This window comes from Euleptes europaea, chromosome 9, assembly GCF_029931775.1.
Source record: "Euleptes europaea isolate rEulEur1 chromosome 9, rEulEur1.hap1, whole genome shotgun sequence".
In the NCBI taxonomy this organism is placed as follows: Eukaryota; Metazoa; Chordata; class Lepidosauria; order Squamata; family Sphaerodactylidae; genus Euleptes; species Euleptes europaea.
The window spans coordinates 81,701,596-81,717,028 of NC_079320.1; the positions used below are offsets into that span (position 1 = coordinate 81,701,596).

The 15,433-nt window shown below is 50.0% G+C and overlaps 1 protein-coding gene across 3 annotated transcripts in view; it reads right to left on the reverse strand.

Moving 5' to 3' along the window:
* Nucleotides 1–11,073, reverse strand: part of SLIT2 (slit guidance ligand 2) — a 353,730-nt gene extending 342,657 nt beyond the window's left edge. For 2 of the 3 annotated variants that reach the window (XM_056855205.1, XM_056855202.1), the window contains exons 1-2: nt 11,002–11,073; nt 9,813–9,884 (exon numbers count right to left, since the gene is read on the reverse strand). In XM_056855205.1, coding sequence (XP_056711183.1) covers nt 9,813–9,877 — 65 coding nt within the window. In that variant the 5' untranslated portion in view covers nt 9,878–9,884; nt 11,002–11,073. The remainder of the gene's footprint in view (nt 1–9,812; nt 9,885–11,001) is intronic. The other variant, XM_056855201.1, reaches the window with a different exon arrangement.
* Between the last annotated feature and the right edge of the window lie 4,360 nt (nt 11,074–15,433).

Below are 15,433 nucleotides of genomic sequence, written 5' to 3' on the forward strand. Positions count from 1 at the left end.
TCAGAATTGCCAAGGCATTTACTGTATGTTGTCTATTTACAACAATATACAGTGCTGAAGAGTTCAGTGTGCCTTTTCCCCAGAACACATACACATTGCGAAGAACACATTGCGTCTCAGGATGCTACGTCCACAACCAGTCACACCCCTTCTAAGCAGCCAGGCACACTCAATGCACCCAGTCACAGAACCCCCCGGCCCCAACATTACAGAAACCCCAGCCAAAGCTCCCAGACAACAGGGCACTCCCAGACCCCTGTTGTGCACACCCAGAACATGTAGCCTTCCACCTCTGGTGGTAGGAAATGCACTGAGAGAGCACTCAACACCACAGAGGGAGCAGGTAAAGGTTGCTGCATTTTCCGAACACCTCTCTGCTTAGAACCCTTAGAGGTACACACATATCTTTGTTACCCGAAATGCTCTTTGAATGGGGAATTAGCTGAGCAGATCGGTAACTTTAATATTTATTTATATAGCGAGATCAACCAATGTATACCAGAGCCCATTTCTGTGACCATAGAATAATGACAGAGGCAAAAGGATTCCAAATTAAAAGAGTTTATGTAGTCAAGCATTCATTACAACAACACACACATACATTCAAAGAGGCTAAGAATAAGAGGTGGTAGGAAGGGACTTTTGCCATGTAGCAGGCAAAGGAGGAAATATACTGCACCGTTCTTGTAGAGGAGTTGTCTGTCCTGAATTCCAATAGACTAGGATGAGGGAAAAGGGGTCGTGGGGAATAAACAGAGGACAGGGAGAACTCCCTGTGTGTTCAAGCATGAATGCCCACTCTGGCAGAGTGCTAGGCAGTATGGAGAGGAAGTCTTAAGGGATCGTCTGGACTTTCGGGTCCTCAGTTATACTCTTCCAGGGGGTGGGGGATAATTGGATTATCCAGGTGGTTCCCAGTGTGACAAAAGGTGACAAAGGGCCTTAATGGTCGGCTGCCTGGGTGGAGTGGTGACAATTTGGAAATCTATTCTAATTCCAGTGACTTGTACAATCCCAGGAGAAACCAGGGAGTCTCGCTGATGAGCTTAATGATCTAAAACAATAGGTGCAGTCTTGTTAACGTCCGGGGATCATTATCTCAATGTCTCTGAATGGCTTTGCTTAAGCAGTCCGATGATGCAAGGGAGGGGGGTGTTGGTGCAGGCTACATGCCTGGACGTATTCCCTGCAATATGGCCTTCACTGGAGCAGGATACATAGGAACATGGATGCCCTCTGGTTCGCTGGAGGGACTGCCTTGGTTGCTGCTCTTTGACTGCCGGTTTTGCGGGATGAAGAGGAGTCCTTTCCGCGGCGGCATAGGCTTGCCGCTTGGTCTGGAAAGGCTGCTGTATGCATCTGCCGGGATTGCCATGACCAGTCCAGAAGATTGGCAACCCGTTAGGCTACAATTTTGGACACAGACACGCCATTCCCCCAAGGCAATGCTCCCCACACAAGTAAGAAAGGATGACAAATTACAGCCTAGCAGCATAGAATCATAGAGTTGAAAGGGGTCATACAGGCCATCTAGTCCAACCCCCGTTTAATACAGGATCAGCCTAGATTATCCCTGACAAGTGTTTGTCCAGACTCTGCTTAAAGACTACCAGTGAAGAGGAGCTCACCCCTAGGTAGCTGATTCCACTGTTGAACAACTCTAGCTGTAAAAAAATGTTTCCTAATATCCTTCCAGTCCACATTTTAAACCCATTATTGTGAGTCCTATCCTCTGCTGCCAACAGGAACTGCTCCCTGCCCTCCTCTAAGTGACAGCCCTTCAAATACATAAAGAGAGCAATCATGTCCCCCCTCAACCTCCTCTTCTCCAGACTGAACATTCCCAAGTCCCTCAGCCTTTCCTCATAGGGAAGTGATGGCGAACCTTTTAGAGACCGAGTGCCCAAACTGCAACCGAAAACCCACTTATTTATCGCCGAGTGCCAATGCGGCAATTTAACCTGAATACCACCCCCAGAGGGGGCCCAGAGGGAGAGGCTAGGGTTGCCAAGTTTCTCTTCGCCATGAGTGGGAGGTTTTTGGGGTGGCGCCTGAGGAGGACGGGGTTTGGGGAGGGACTTCAGAGCCATAGAGTCCAATTGCCAAAGTGGCCATTTTCTCCAGGGGAACTGATGTCTATTGGCTGGATATCACTTGTAATAGCAGATCTCCAGCTAGTACCTGGAGATTGGCAAGTAGTTCCTTAGTGTTTTCTCTCTACATATCAAGACAAATGGAAAGGTGTTTGGAGGATGGCTTGTGGGCACTTCAAAGGTGGAATAGGACTGCACGCCCCTCCGCCTGCACAGACCCAGAGGGCACCGGTGAAGCCGCTGGAGGGAAAGAAGGAAGGAAGGAAGGAAGGGGAGGGAGAGAAAGAAAGAAAGAAAAAGAGAGAGAAAGGGAGAAAGAAATGGAGCAAGGGAGAGAAAGAAAAGTAGGGAAAGAAAAGGACAGAGGGAGACAGAGAAAGAAAGAGGCCATTTATGCACGGGAGGTTTTGCCTTGGATTTGCCATTCTCCAGATGCACATTTTCCCCATCCAGATTCTCAAAACTCTGCATGGGAACTTACTGAAGAGTTTTGAGAATTTGGATGGGGAAAATGTGCATCTACAGAGCGGCAAATCCAAGGCAAAACATCCCATGCACGAATGGCCAGAGACAGGAAAGCCTTCCCGCTTCTCTCTCTCTCACACACACACACACACCTCCTCCCTCAGCAGAGAAGGGGGGCGCGCACGAATAGCCCGCAGTGCACGGGCGCCGGGAGACCCTTCCCTTCCCGCGGAGGCTCAGCATCCTGCCCCGCTGACAGCTGCCCCCGACCAGCCTGGCCCGTCGCCAGCGAGGGAGGGGAAGGAGGCGACCCAGAGCCTCCGCCTGACTTCCCGCCCCGCGGCTCGCCAGCCAACAGCCCTGCCACCGCGCCCTTCGCCTGTGCACGGGGCTGGGCCCCCCCGGCCACCTCCCACGTGCGCGGGTTGAGCAGCAGCAGGAGGAGGATCCCCCGCCCGGCTGGGCCTCGCCGCCACCGCCTCCACCCACCCCTTTCAGAGTGGAGCTCCGGTGGAAAGGAGGCCCGTCTGGCGCAGAGGGAAGGAAGGAGGGAGGGAGCCCAGCCTAGCTCACTGCCCCTCTCTGCCTGCCTGCCTTGCCCAGGCCCCTAAGCCCCCCGCCCGGAGGGGATCTCCCACCTGGCCGGCCTGCCCCAAGGGGGGGATGCGGTGAGAGGCGAGCAAAGTGGGGCAGAGGGCGCCTCCTTCGCGCCCACCGGCCAGCCACGCCCCTCTGCCCGCACAGGCCCAGAGGGCGCCAGAGAAGCCGCTGGCCATGCCAAGTGTGGGTGCCCGGCTTCTGTTCCCCGCTCTCCCACCCGCCTGGCCGGCCACGCACGCTCCCTCCAGCGGCGGCAATGGCGGCGGCTTCTGTGGGAGAGTCCGGGGGCCACCGCCAGTGATGTCGGAGGTTCCCCACCCCTGGGCTACAGCCTCCCCCATCCGGGGAGGGGCAGAGCCGGAAAGGCCAGCGGCTTGGAGGAACCACGTGTGCCGGCAGAGAGGGCTACGCATGCCGGAAGTGGCACGCGTGCCATAGGTTCGCCAACACTATCATAGGGCTTGCTCTCCAGGCCCCTGATCATCCTCGTCGCTCTCCTCTGCACCCATTCTGTCCACATCCTTTTTGAAGTGAGGCCTCCAGAACTGTACACAATACTTTAGATGTGGCCTAACCAATGTAGTGTACAGCGGAACAATGACATCCTGCGATTTGGATGTTATGCCTCTATTGATGCACCCCAAGATCGCATTAGCCTTTTTTGTCAGTGCATCACACTCGCTACTTATATTTAAATTCCCATCTTTAAAACAAAACCTCTGCAATTGTCTCCTCCCACAGTCGCCCCCCGCATTGCTCCATGATACTCACACATGAACATGCCTTAACATGATTCAGACCATTGAGGTCAGTATTGTCTACTTAGACTGGCAGCCACTCTCCAGGTCCCTGGGCCCAGATAATATGCTCTAGTACTGGAATGACAGTGCCCAGAGTGGAATGAGGGCTACTGGCACTGGAATCACTGCTCTGAGGGTTGTCATTACAGTCTCAGAGCAGTTTATATGGTCCCTGGGACCATCATTCCACTCTGGGGGCTGTCATTGTAACTCCAGAGCACAGATTCCAATCCCAGGGGCTCTCATTCCACTCTGGGGGCTGTCACATCTGGGCCCAGGGCAGGTTTTTCTCAATCCTTTCCACATTTTCACTACAACTTCATTGCAAGTCTATGGGCATTCCTGGTTTCCATTATATCCAATGGGTCTTCAGGCAGCAGGACTATCCCCCTGTTCCCAATAGCCATTTGTTTTAGTTCATCCCTTCTTTTGCAGCAGCCCCCCCTTCCCTTCCCACCGGTCTGCCATAGTTTCCTTGGGGGGAAGTCTTTTGGGAAGACTACAGTGGCTGTTTTTTTAACCAAATGGCATCAAAATTGCAGCAGAGTGGGTGCTGTTTTTCTTCTAAAGAACCCCCAAGTTTCAAACAATTGGACCAAGAGTTCAAATTCTACGGACCCCTGAATGAGCTGCACCCAGCTCTATTTTTCCAGCAATAGTATTTACAAAGAACAAAAGGGCTCCACCCCCAACAAATTAGCGAGCGAAGGAGAACAGCAGCTCCCTGTAGCTTGTCTCCAAAAAAGGGTGCTCCATGCGCCTCCTTTGCAAGGATCTGATTCAAAGCAAGACATGCTGTTGCCCAGGAAATCAGTGGAATCAAAGAAAAATATGAGTGCATGCTGCTTTGCTGGTAACTGCCCAAACTCAAAAACAAACACAGATTTTTTCAGGGAAAGGGGTTTCGTTATACGAACAACACTGGATTTGTACTACAATTCCAGAAAATCAATGGACTGACCTAAACCAGCCATTTCTGTGTATACCTTCAGCTCAGCAATTTTGTTACGCACACCCCTAGAGGTGTCTTCTCAGCTTTTTCTTTTGAAAAGGCATGGTAGGGGATCTAACCTGGGTCCTCTTGAATGGTAAGCCAATGCACTACAGCCCCACACAGGGCCCCTCTAATACTGGTCTATATGGCTGAGTCCTACGTCCCACTCAAGGGCTACGAGAAGGGAACATACAGGCAGGCCTTGGTCCCCTTTGGGGGTAGGGTCTGCTGATGTGGTGTAGGGCATCCTCTGAAATGGATGTCTGGGTTCTATTCCTGCTTCCTCCCCCCTTTGCCATCAAAATTTGTTGTTGCTGATGGCAGGATGCCATCAGATGTACTATGTGAAGGTCCCATGTTTATCTACTGGGGTTGAGACTGACCCTCCATCTCCTGTTTCCCACTGCAGTGCTCTGACTGAGCTACCAGCCACCTATAATGTCACCTCCTGTAACTCTGCCATTGCAGCATACATTGTGTGTGTGTGTGTGTGTGTGTGTGTGTGTGTGTGTGTGTGAAGTGCTGTTAAGTCACTTCCAACTCATGGCGACCCTATAAATTAATGTCCTCCAAAACATCCTATCGTTAACAACCTTGCTCAGGCCTTGCAAACTGAAGGCTGATGCTTCCGTTATTGAGTCAATCCATCTCATATTGGGTCTTCCTCTTTTCCTGCTGCCTTCAGCTTTTCCTAGCATTATTGTCTTTCCAGTGATTCTTATCTTCTCATAATGTAACCAAGTTATGATAGCCTCATTGGTCCTTCTAGGACCAAAGCTTCTAGGGAGAGTCCAGGCTAGGTTTGACCAACCTCTCAGGAAAAGTAAATCTAAAAGCTGGTTTGACACAGAATGTTACTCTGCAAAGAACAACCTTGTAGCAAAATTCAAACAATATCAACTAAGTAACTTAACCAAGATTCCTCCTGAGATCAAAATCCTAAAACAGCAGAATAAAAATCTTCTAGACGAGAAAAAAAGAAGAGCACAAAGAGACTCTTGGTCCCAACTGATTCAAGCCACCAAGTCAAAAGACTCAACAACTTTCCGGCACCTAATTAAAGCAGATCTGCATATAAAACCCTCAAATCCTGGATGTTACACCTCTCCTGGTCTCTGGGAGTCCCATTTCGGGGCACTTTTCTCTTCAACAGACTGCCACGGCCCCCCGAAGATTCAAACACAAAACCTTCCTGATTGGCCTCCGGTAACGGCTAAAGAAGCTAGCAAATTAATAAACCAACTAAGACCTGGAAAGGCCCCTGGATGTGAAATGATAACCACAGAGATGATTAAATCAAACGCTGACTGGTGGGGCCCACTGATTTGTCTTCCTGAAGGTCCATGTATCTGCCAAACTCTCCTCCAACACCGCATTTCAACACCATGCATTACTCACATGAAATCTCTGTTCCTCGCAAAAACCTTGTTCCCCTCAACAGGGACTAAAATGTGGTGTTTGTCAGTATGGTACTGCTGTTATTCTTTGCAACTTCTCCAAGCAGGGCACATTATCTAGGAGTACTAGATGCAGGCCTCCTACATGGAAGGTCAGCAGTCTTCATGGTATCATGTAACCTGCCCAGCCCTGACCAGTAGTGTCGTTCCCACTGTATTTGGCTGCCACGGGATTTGAAGGGAACCCTGAAATTTGTGACTGTCAGAGGCTGCCTTCTGTTGTTTATGCCACGGGAAAATTATGCTCGGAGAGATGCCGTGGTCTCTTCCTGGAAGCATGCTTGTGTACGGTGCAAGGGAGGAGGAGGAGGAGAGGCAAATCCCGTGACATCATCAAAGCAAGCTGAGTGTGCTGCACAGAAAGCAATGATGCAGAGGCACCAGCAAGCACTAGGGTGACTGGGAATGGTGGACGAGTTGCAGGGGATGCTGTATGATTTATCACATTCACATTTGCTTCTAAATGTATGCTTGTTGCTACTGAGAGAACATAGAGTCAGATCTACATGACGTTTACGCATGTAATACACAGCAGGATTGTAAAGCGGCCTGCTCTGAAAACGTTACAACATAAGGCTAATCTACAACAAACTGATGAACTACAAAACATGTTAAAGCAAATGACATGGCAATTTAATACATCAAAAGGAATGTCATTGTAGCTAAACCAGACTGCTAAAAGATATAGAGCTTGATATTAAAACATTCTGCATGCTTACACAAAGCACTTGTTATGCCCTGTACGTGATGAAGGAAATGTCTGATGAGCGCATCAATGGATTTCTTAGGAAATACTGTTGAATTCCAGATTCCACAAAGATGAACTGGCTGTCGGACAACAAATGCACCTCCATCGGACGGGCACAGCAATTGCCAAGAGGAAGTTCAGGGTTTCCTCCCAAATACTAAATATTTGCTCTAAGCCAACGGTTGGGGATGGTTTTTAGAGATCCTAAACAATTAGGTTTCAGTCAAAATTATAATCCCTTCTTCCACCAGAACACCTAATTTGAGCCTTCAGCTAAAAAGAAACCTGCGACACCGCTAGTATGACATGGATAGAAACAAAATCTTGACAGTTAAGAAAACTGACTCTGCTTATTTGAACAACTTTTGAATCTCTTTACTCATGATACTGGGCAGCTGCCCCCTCCCCAAAAACTCCAGTTACTCACACAAAAGCATGCGCATCCATACTTTCATTGACACTGATTTTGAGAAGAGGGAAAAGGAGGTAGTTTCTGACATACAACGTCTACCCCTAGAGCCAAACTACACACAGTGGCAACAAACCTGTCTCTTTAAACAAGGCCCACAAACCTCACTCACATGTAAAGCCAGTGTGTAATGTCCAAGAACTAAAGTAGTGCAAGGGCCTTTTGTGTTCAAGAATCCTCCCAGCTGGGCCCTCTTCCAGCATCAAAACCTGGCCAAGGAAAAATAACTTCTGGGAGATGGGCTGCAGGGGGGAAATTCATCACACACCCTTTTCCCTTTGTGTCACACCCTAACCCCCCCCCTTTATTTACATGCAACTTTTAAGTCATCGGCCAATTATCATTTGTTTTATATAAAACGGATAATGATTTTATGCTAGGTTCTCCAAACACACTGGAAGTAGACATAGCTTAAACATAATTCATACAGAAGTGTTTAAAATTTAGAGCACAAGGGACAATCCCACTCCCCCCCTCAACTGAAACAAAAGCACTTTTTTGAGCACGCAATTAGCAGCACAATTGATGAGGTATGCTTACTACCAAGTATGGACTTACACCCAATAATGTCTATGTACAACTCACGGGTCTTAATAGCTTCTTAAAATGTACAAACAGTTCAACTTTACAAAAGTCACTTTTGAAAAAAAATCTGGAAAAGTCAATTTTCAGAAATCAATGATAGTATATTTCCAGATAACATTTACTGCAACAACAAGCTCTTCACAGATGTGAACAAGAACTTCAACTAATGGCAATCTTTGGGCGAGTAACAAACTTCACCCTTGAAAGCTAGCAGGAAATCACACACCCTGTTCAAAAGAACCCTGATCCACCTACTCTGATTTCATAGCATCAGTACGGATCTTCTAAGGCCCATAGGACCAAGACAAGTGGAATCCAGCTGAATTAGGTTCTAGTACTCAGCAAAAGAGTATATTATAAATCTCAGACGGATATGAACAAAATATATAAAATCCACGCTTAACGAAACACACATTTCAACCACCTTTAAACAGCATGCAAAGAGCAGCATCATGCAAAGCTTACCATAGCACATGACTAAAGCCTACAGGACATATTTCTTCAAATGTCTTTTTTTCTGTACAACTGAAACAGAAATTCAGCCTGCTCTTTCTTGTGGCTTTGCCAATCTATAACATGATGATCCAATGCTTTTCAACATTGAAATGGTATTACTAAAAGCCCCTTGCTACACAGAAAGACGGTTTTGAGGGGGTGGGGGAGGGAGAAGAAAACAGATGCCCTGGTTGCTGTTGTTTTTAATGCAGCCTAACAAAAACTCTTTAAAAAAGCAAGTTTTCAAAACTTATAGGAGTAAGCAAAGAAACTTGCCGATGTTGCCAGTTAGCACACATACTCAAGAACTGTACCACAAGGAAGTATACCAACTGAGAACTAAATGTCCAAAAATCAATACAATTGTGTGTGTGGAAGTACTTTCCCCAAGCACAAAATATTGCAGTTGGGAGTGCCAGAAAAATACAATATATTCTAACCCACACAACAGAAATAAAACATTCAAAGAAGCATAGACAGGGTGCAACAAACAAGAAAAAAAACCAAGCATTCATTGTTCAGTAGCTCAGGCCTTTAGTCGTGAAACTTTTTTTATTGGATTCTCACTGACCACCACAGGCTTCTATGTTCTTCTCTTTGCACACAGTTCGATCAACCCACGATTTGCAAATCTCTTCATATTGCCTTTAACTAATGATTTTTAATCTTACACAAGTTTTGCTTTTCTCTGCCATACTGGGCGTAAGAAATCCAAGCAAGGAGCAAATATTAAAGACTCAAATGTAGATATTGTTAAAGTTTCATTGGAGAAATAAATGGCACCCACAACTCATATTGTCGTTGAAGCATTCAATGAATGGCTGCGAGTCCACAAAAATTATTGTCACCTTTCTATTGCTGCAGCTGGCAAGTTAGTCTCTTTGCATCCATCAGTTTTTAAAACCAGAATTTTCGAGTCAGATTTTCCACCTAAGGCGACTATCATCAGGAGCCAACTGCTAAATTTTATTCTCTCTTTCAATAAGAAATCCAAGAGTGCGAACAAATCCCAGTGGTTTTAACCCAGAGTAGAAAAAGAGGAAGGGAGGAGGACTTTATACCAACTTGTGTCATTTTTAGCATTATTAATAATAATAAATACTTACAGTCTCTCTAGCTCTTTCAGGTCTTGGAATGCTCCCCTCTCAATGGTACTAATCTTGTTTTCCATGAGCTGACTGCAAATCAAAGTAAGAGTTTTTAAAGACGCTAGTAATCAAACATTGATTAGCACCTGTTCTTACTGCATTTCAGCAATGGGGAAATACGCAATCGTCTCCCCTTTATTAACTCGGTAATTCTCACTCTAGCCCGAGACTTCACATCCAATTTAATGTGTTTAAGACCTGTCACCTTACACTCCACTGTGACATATGTTCAAGCAAAGGAGGGGGGAATACCCACTCCATTCTTAAAAATGAGACTTTAAACCTGCTCAAGGACTTGAAGGTCAAAGGTGAGAAAAATAAACTCCTTACCTAAGGAACAAGGAAATAAGCTACTGTTTAGATCACATGTTAAAAAGCATTACAACTTTGTTAAGAGTTTGGGGGGGGTTAAAGTCAATTAATTGTTTTTCAAGGGATGCAATGAGAAAACGTTTGCACAAAAAAGTTTGCTAATCTTCATTTTTTAAGGATCCAAATTAACTGGCTAGTTATTTCCCAATTTACAAGCATTTCCTATTACTTAAAAACATTTTCTGTCATTAAAAATGACACTATGCTATTTTCTTAAGTCTCCCATAACAAAAACATATCCTGCAAAAGTTACAAAGCAAGGGAGATTACATTAAAGAATGTCTCCATGGTTAATAAAACTGCCTCGGGAGTTAAAATCAGCACCATCAGAAGTTGATATAAAAACAGAGTTATATCCATAACATTTTTCTCCTTGGTTGTGGAGAAAGCCAAAAACTAAGAGTTAAAAATGTATTTTCACATACAACCCTAGGGCAGCAATGCATTCAAACAATTATTTTCAGTTAGTCCATTAAAATATATATCTCCATTTTTTTCACAAGGCTTGCTAAAGTTTATTTTGCCGTATTTATAGATTTGAGGAAAAGAATAAAGCCACAAGTGGCTAAAACACAGAATTGCCACTGTGGCATCCTTCCAAACTTTTATGTCATCTCCCCACTGCTTTTTCTCATGCAGTGTAAGTTTAGATGCTGTTATCGCCGAGGTTAAGTAAAGAATTAGGCTTGTTTGTTAAAGAAGTTATTTTGCAGAGGGCTTTACATCTGCGGCACAGAGTAATAACAGATAAACACACACACAAAACTCAACTTACAGAACTCGAAGGTGCCGTAGGCCAGCAAAATCAGTCTTGGTGATCCTTGTGATATTATTTCCATTAAGATCCCTAAGAAGAAGAACATGTTACTAGTAAAATTAAACGTTCCACAACTGCTGGCTATGTTGTTTGGCTTTAGCCTGAAACATTTCATTAGAACAAAACCTTTATCACATCTGTGGATCAGTGCTCAGCCCTATCTATCTTGATGTGAATCCCCAAAAGTGACAATCATTACACTCTCTCTCTAAAAAAAAAAAAAAGTACACCCTCCCCCCCACAAATCTTGTAGGTATAATCAACTGGGGGGGGGGATTCCAAGATGTTACACCAGTCTGTCTGACTTAGATGATATGAATCATTACGTTTCAAAACTAGTTCACTGCATCTTAACTCTTAGCTTGACGGCTTCATGAATACAGGCGTGTAACAGACATGAAACCAAGACGCATCTCTATTCGCTTGTTTGGAAAAACAGTTCCAGAGCCCATTGAGATCAGGGGAATTTTCCCAGGCCCACTTGTCCGACGATGCGTCTGGAGAATACCCCTTCAGACTAGAACCACTATAAGCTTCCCCACGGCACCCCACCCCCATCATCAGAGGAGAAAATGAATCAAGGGGCAGCCAGGAAGAGGCCTTATAATATCTTTGACAGCGTTCTCGGAACTGCTCGTGGTTTCTCAAAGACCCTCATCGGTTCCTACAACTCGGTTGCACTGACTTGCCTAAGTCTCCTCGAGGAAACATTTTGGGAGTAAAAAACACCATTATCCCAGTTCTGCATTCTCTCTCAACAATCCCACATTTGTGTTTTTAAAAGATAAAGTCCTTATTTAACTCTGGAAACCGTGTTTTAATGATATCGTGCCAATGATATTGACGGTATATAAACGTCTGTCTGAATCAATTCATTAGCGACTTGATCTGGCGTTTTAGTTCAGGATCTAAACTTGTCCATCTTTGGCCATTATCAGTTAATTAAAATACAAATAGAGTAGCTTGACTTCAGTTTGATTGCATGGTTTCAGACAAGTTTATGGGAAAGTGCTTCACACAGAAATGAACCCTAATTGCCATGTAAGTTATCTGGGAAAGATCTTAGAGGAAGCAGCACTTCCACTGAGGAGAACAGGGAGGAAACTCAAGTGATCTACACAGATTCCCCCCCTCAAGTTCAAAGAATCACCACTTTTGTTTTTAATTTAAAACAAAAAAAGTTAATTTTAGCAAAAATGCTGAAGACTTTCAATTTAAAAAACAACAAAAACCATTAGGATGATTTTGGAAGAACATCCTTAAATCTAATAGTTACCTTGTGAAAGATTTTAATAGACAAGAAATAATGGCTTGACTTGTTTAATTTATAAGCATTCCAGTAAGTACCAGAACACCCTTCCTCTTTACACCTGAGGTGTAACTTGTGGACAATTTCGGGATTCAAGCCCACCCAAAATGCCATGCAGTGAACACAAACTGAGAGGCACAGACAAGAAGAAATATTTAGGATACTTCTAGCCGTAGTATTGCAAACCAGCGTCATGACTGTCTTCTAAAAGAGTGACAATCCATGCCAGCAACTTGCGGGAACTTTACAAATAGCGAGGGAGGAGGAAAGAGAGAGAGAGAGAGAAGTGAGGATCTCACATTGTAGGGGATGGATTTTATTTTATTTTAGCACGTTTGCTATTTCCCTGCTCCTAGAAACCCTTTGCCCTGACCCGGATGGCCCAGGCTAGCCTGATCTCGTCAGATCTCAGAAGCTAAGCAGGGCCGGGTTAGTATTGGGATGGGAGACCACCAAGGAAGTCCAGGGCTGCTGTGCAGAGGGAGGCACTGGCAAACCACCTCTGTTAGTCTCCTTGAAAACCCCAAAAAAGGGGTCACCATAAGTCGGCTGCGACTGGACGGCACTTTGCACACATGCACACACACAGAGAGAAACCCCTTGCAAGATTAAAGTGCCATGTAACCCTGTGCGTGCCAAGGTCAGGCAACCGCGGTTCCTTTCCCAAGCCAAGGCCCTTGAAGGGTCGAGCGAGGCGGGCCGGGATCCCCCTGGGTCAGCCGGCCTCGGGGTCCTTCCAGGCCCGGCGGTGGCCAGACGCCCCCTCCCATGAAGTCGGCCTGGACACCGGCGCAGGAGGCCGCTCGCCCCCAGCATCGGCAGGCGGCGGCCTCTCCGTCCATTGGGAGGAGGGGAGAAGCGGGGGGAGAGGGAAGCGAAGGGGAGATGGGGTCGGGGAGGTGGGGGGAGAAGCGCCCCCGCCCGCACGGTCGCCTCCTGGCCCCCAACTCCCAAGCCGCCGCGTGTTCGGTTCCCCAGCCAGGGCTCGGCGGGTTGGCCGGCGGCGCAGCCCCGCGCGCCTCCTCGCCTTTCCCCCGGCGGCCCTTCTTAGGGACGGGACCTCCGGCGACCCCGAGGGCGAGGGGCCCCTCCCGAGGTCTGCGCGCTCCCCCCTCCCGAAGGGACCAGGCAGGCGGGATGCCAACCGAGGCCGGGGCGGGGCGGGGGGCTCCCGGCTGCAGCCGGGAGAGCGACCCAGTGCAGCCCCGCTGCCCAAGGGAGGCGAGCGGAGCCCCGGACGCGGGCAGGGGAGGGCAGGGCAGGGGGCGACCGGAGGGGAGGGGAGGGGAGGGTCGGGCGACTTACAGCCTCTCGGTGTGTCGGGGCAGGTTCCTGGGCACGCCGCGCAGCGCCCGCCCGTGGCAGTCCACCGTGCTGCCGGCGCAGGAGCAGGGCGGCGGGCAGGGCTGCGGCGACGCCGGCCCCAGACCCACCGCCAGCCACGCCAGCCCCGCCAGCCACAGCCGCATCGCGCCGACGACGACGGAGCCCGGCCGCGCCGGCCCCGCGGGGCAGGGCAGGGCAGGGGCCGGGGGGCGGCCGCGCGGGGGCGGCGGGAGAGGCGGCCGGGCAGGGGACAAGTTTCCGGGGCCCCGAGGTGCGCGCGGAGAGCCCTCGCGGGAGCCCCCGAGGCGGGCGGGCGGGCGGGCGGGCGGCGTCGAGCCGGGTCCGCGGGCGAAGTCGGCTGTCTTGGCGGCGGGGCGGAGCGGAGAGGCAGGTCCCGGCGGCGGCGGCGGCGGCGGCGGCGGGGGGGGGGGGCGGTCTGGCCCTCCCCTCCCTCTCCCCAAACGGCGAGGCCAGCCCCGCGCCCTCCCTCCCTCCCTCCCTCCCTCCCAGCAGCAGCAGCAGCAGCAGGCGGATCCGGCTTCGGCCCCCTCGGCCGGGCTAGACGCCGCCGCTCGGCAGCCGCCCGCCTTCCCCGCCTCGCCCGCCGCCGCCTGCGCCCGACTGCATTGCGACCACCCGGCGCCGTCCGCCGCGCGCCCCCCGCCCCTCTCCTCTCCCCTCCGCGCCGACGGGCCGGGCGAGCGGCAGGAGGACGGACGGACGGACGGACGGCCGGGGCGGGGGCGCCGGCGGAGGTTAAATGGCATGCCGCCTGCGAGAGGGGGGGAGACGGGAGGGGAGGGGGGAGCCTTGCACCGCGCGCCGCCCCGGCCCCGAGGGCGCCCTGCCCTCCCCCTCCTCTCCTGCAAACTCCCCAAGGCAAGTTGGGGAGGGGGCGAGGGGGAGCCCCACTAGAACTGCTGGCCGCTTCCCCCCCGCCCCTGCCCCTGCCCCTGCCCCTCGGCGGCTGCCAGTCCCGCCGCGCCGAGCCCGATCCTGGGGAGGGGAGAGGCCAACGCCGCCCCGCCAAGCTGCTTCTCCCGCAGCAAAGGTGTCAAGGTGTGTGTGTGGGGGGGGGGGCGTTGCGGGAGCCCGGGCCGCCGCCGCCGCCGCCTCGGGAAAGGAGGGGGGCCAGCCCCCAGGGGGCGGCTGGAATCATAGAGTCGGAAGGGACCCCCCAGGGTCATCTAGTCCAACCCCCTGCCCAATGCGGGACGTTCACAACTACCTCCCCTCCCACCCACCCCAGGGACCAGAAGGTGGCCAAGATGCCTTCGCTATTGCAAGAGATCTCCCACTGTTACAACCGATCTCCAAGTGACAGAGATTCAGTTCCCCTGGAGAAAATGGCCGCTTGGGCCACTGGACTCTATGGCATTGAAGTCCCTCCTCCTCGCCAAACCCCGCTCACTCCAGGCTCTGCCCCAAAAATGTCCAGGCAATTCCCAACCTTGAGCAGGCAACCCTAGGGCAAAGCTTTGGCGATGGAGGCCTCCAACCACCCATGAGAAGGAAGAGGTGCCCGAGAAGGCGGGAAAGGCCAGCCCTCGGCCTGGGGACCTCCACCGGCGCCACCCTAGCCAGGTTGGTTCCGATAGGCTCAGGTCGGCGTCCTCCGGTTCCTCAGGGGCTGACTTGAGGCCCATGGTGGGAACGGCCTACCTGGAGCTCACAGATTGGCGTGGCTCCCCTTGATTTCCCTGCAAGTAGAGAATCAGCACAGCAAGCAGAGGATGGGTCAAGGTTTCCTCCCCC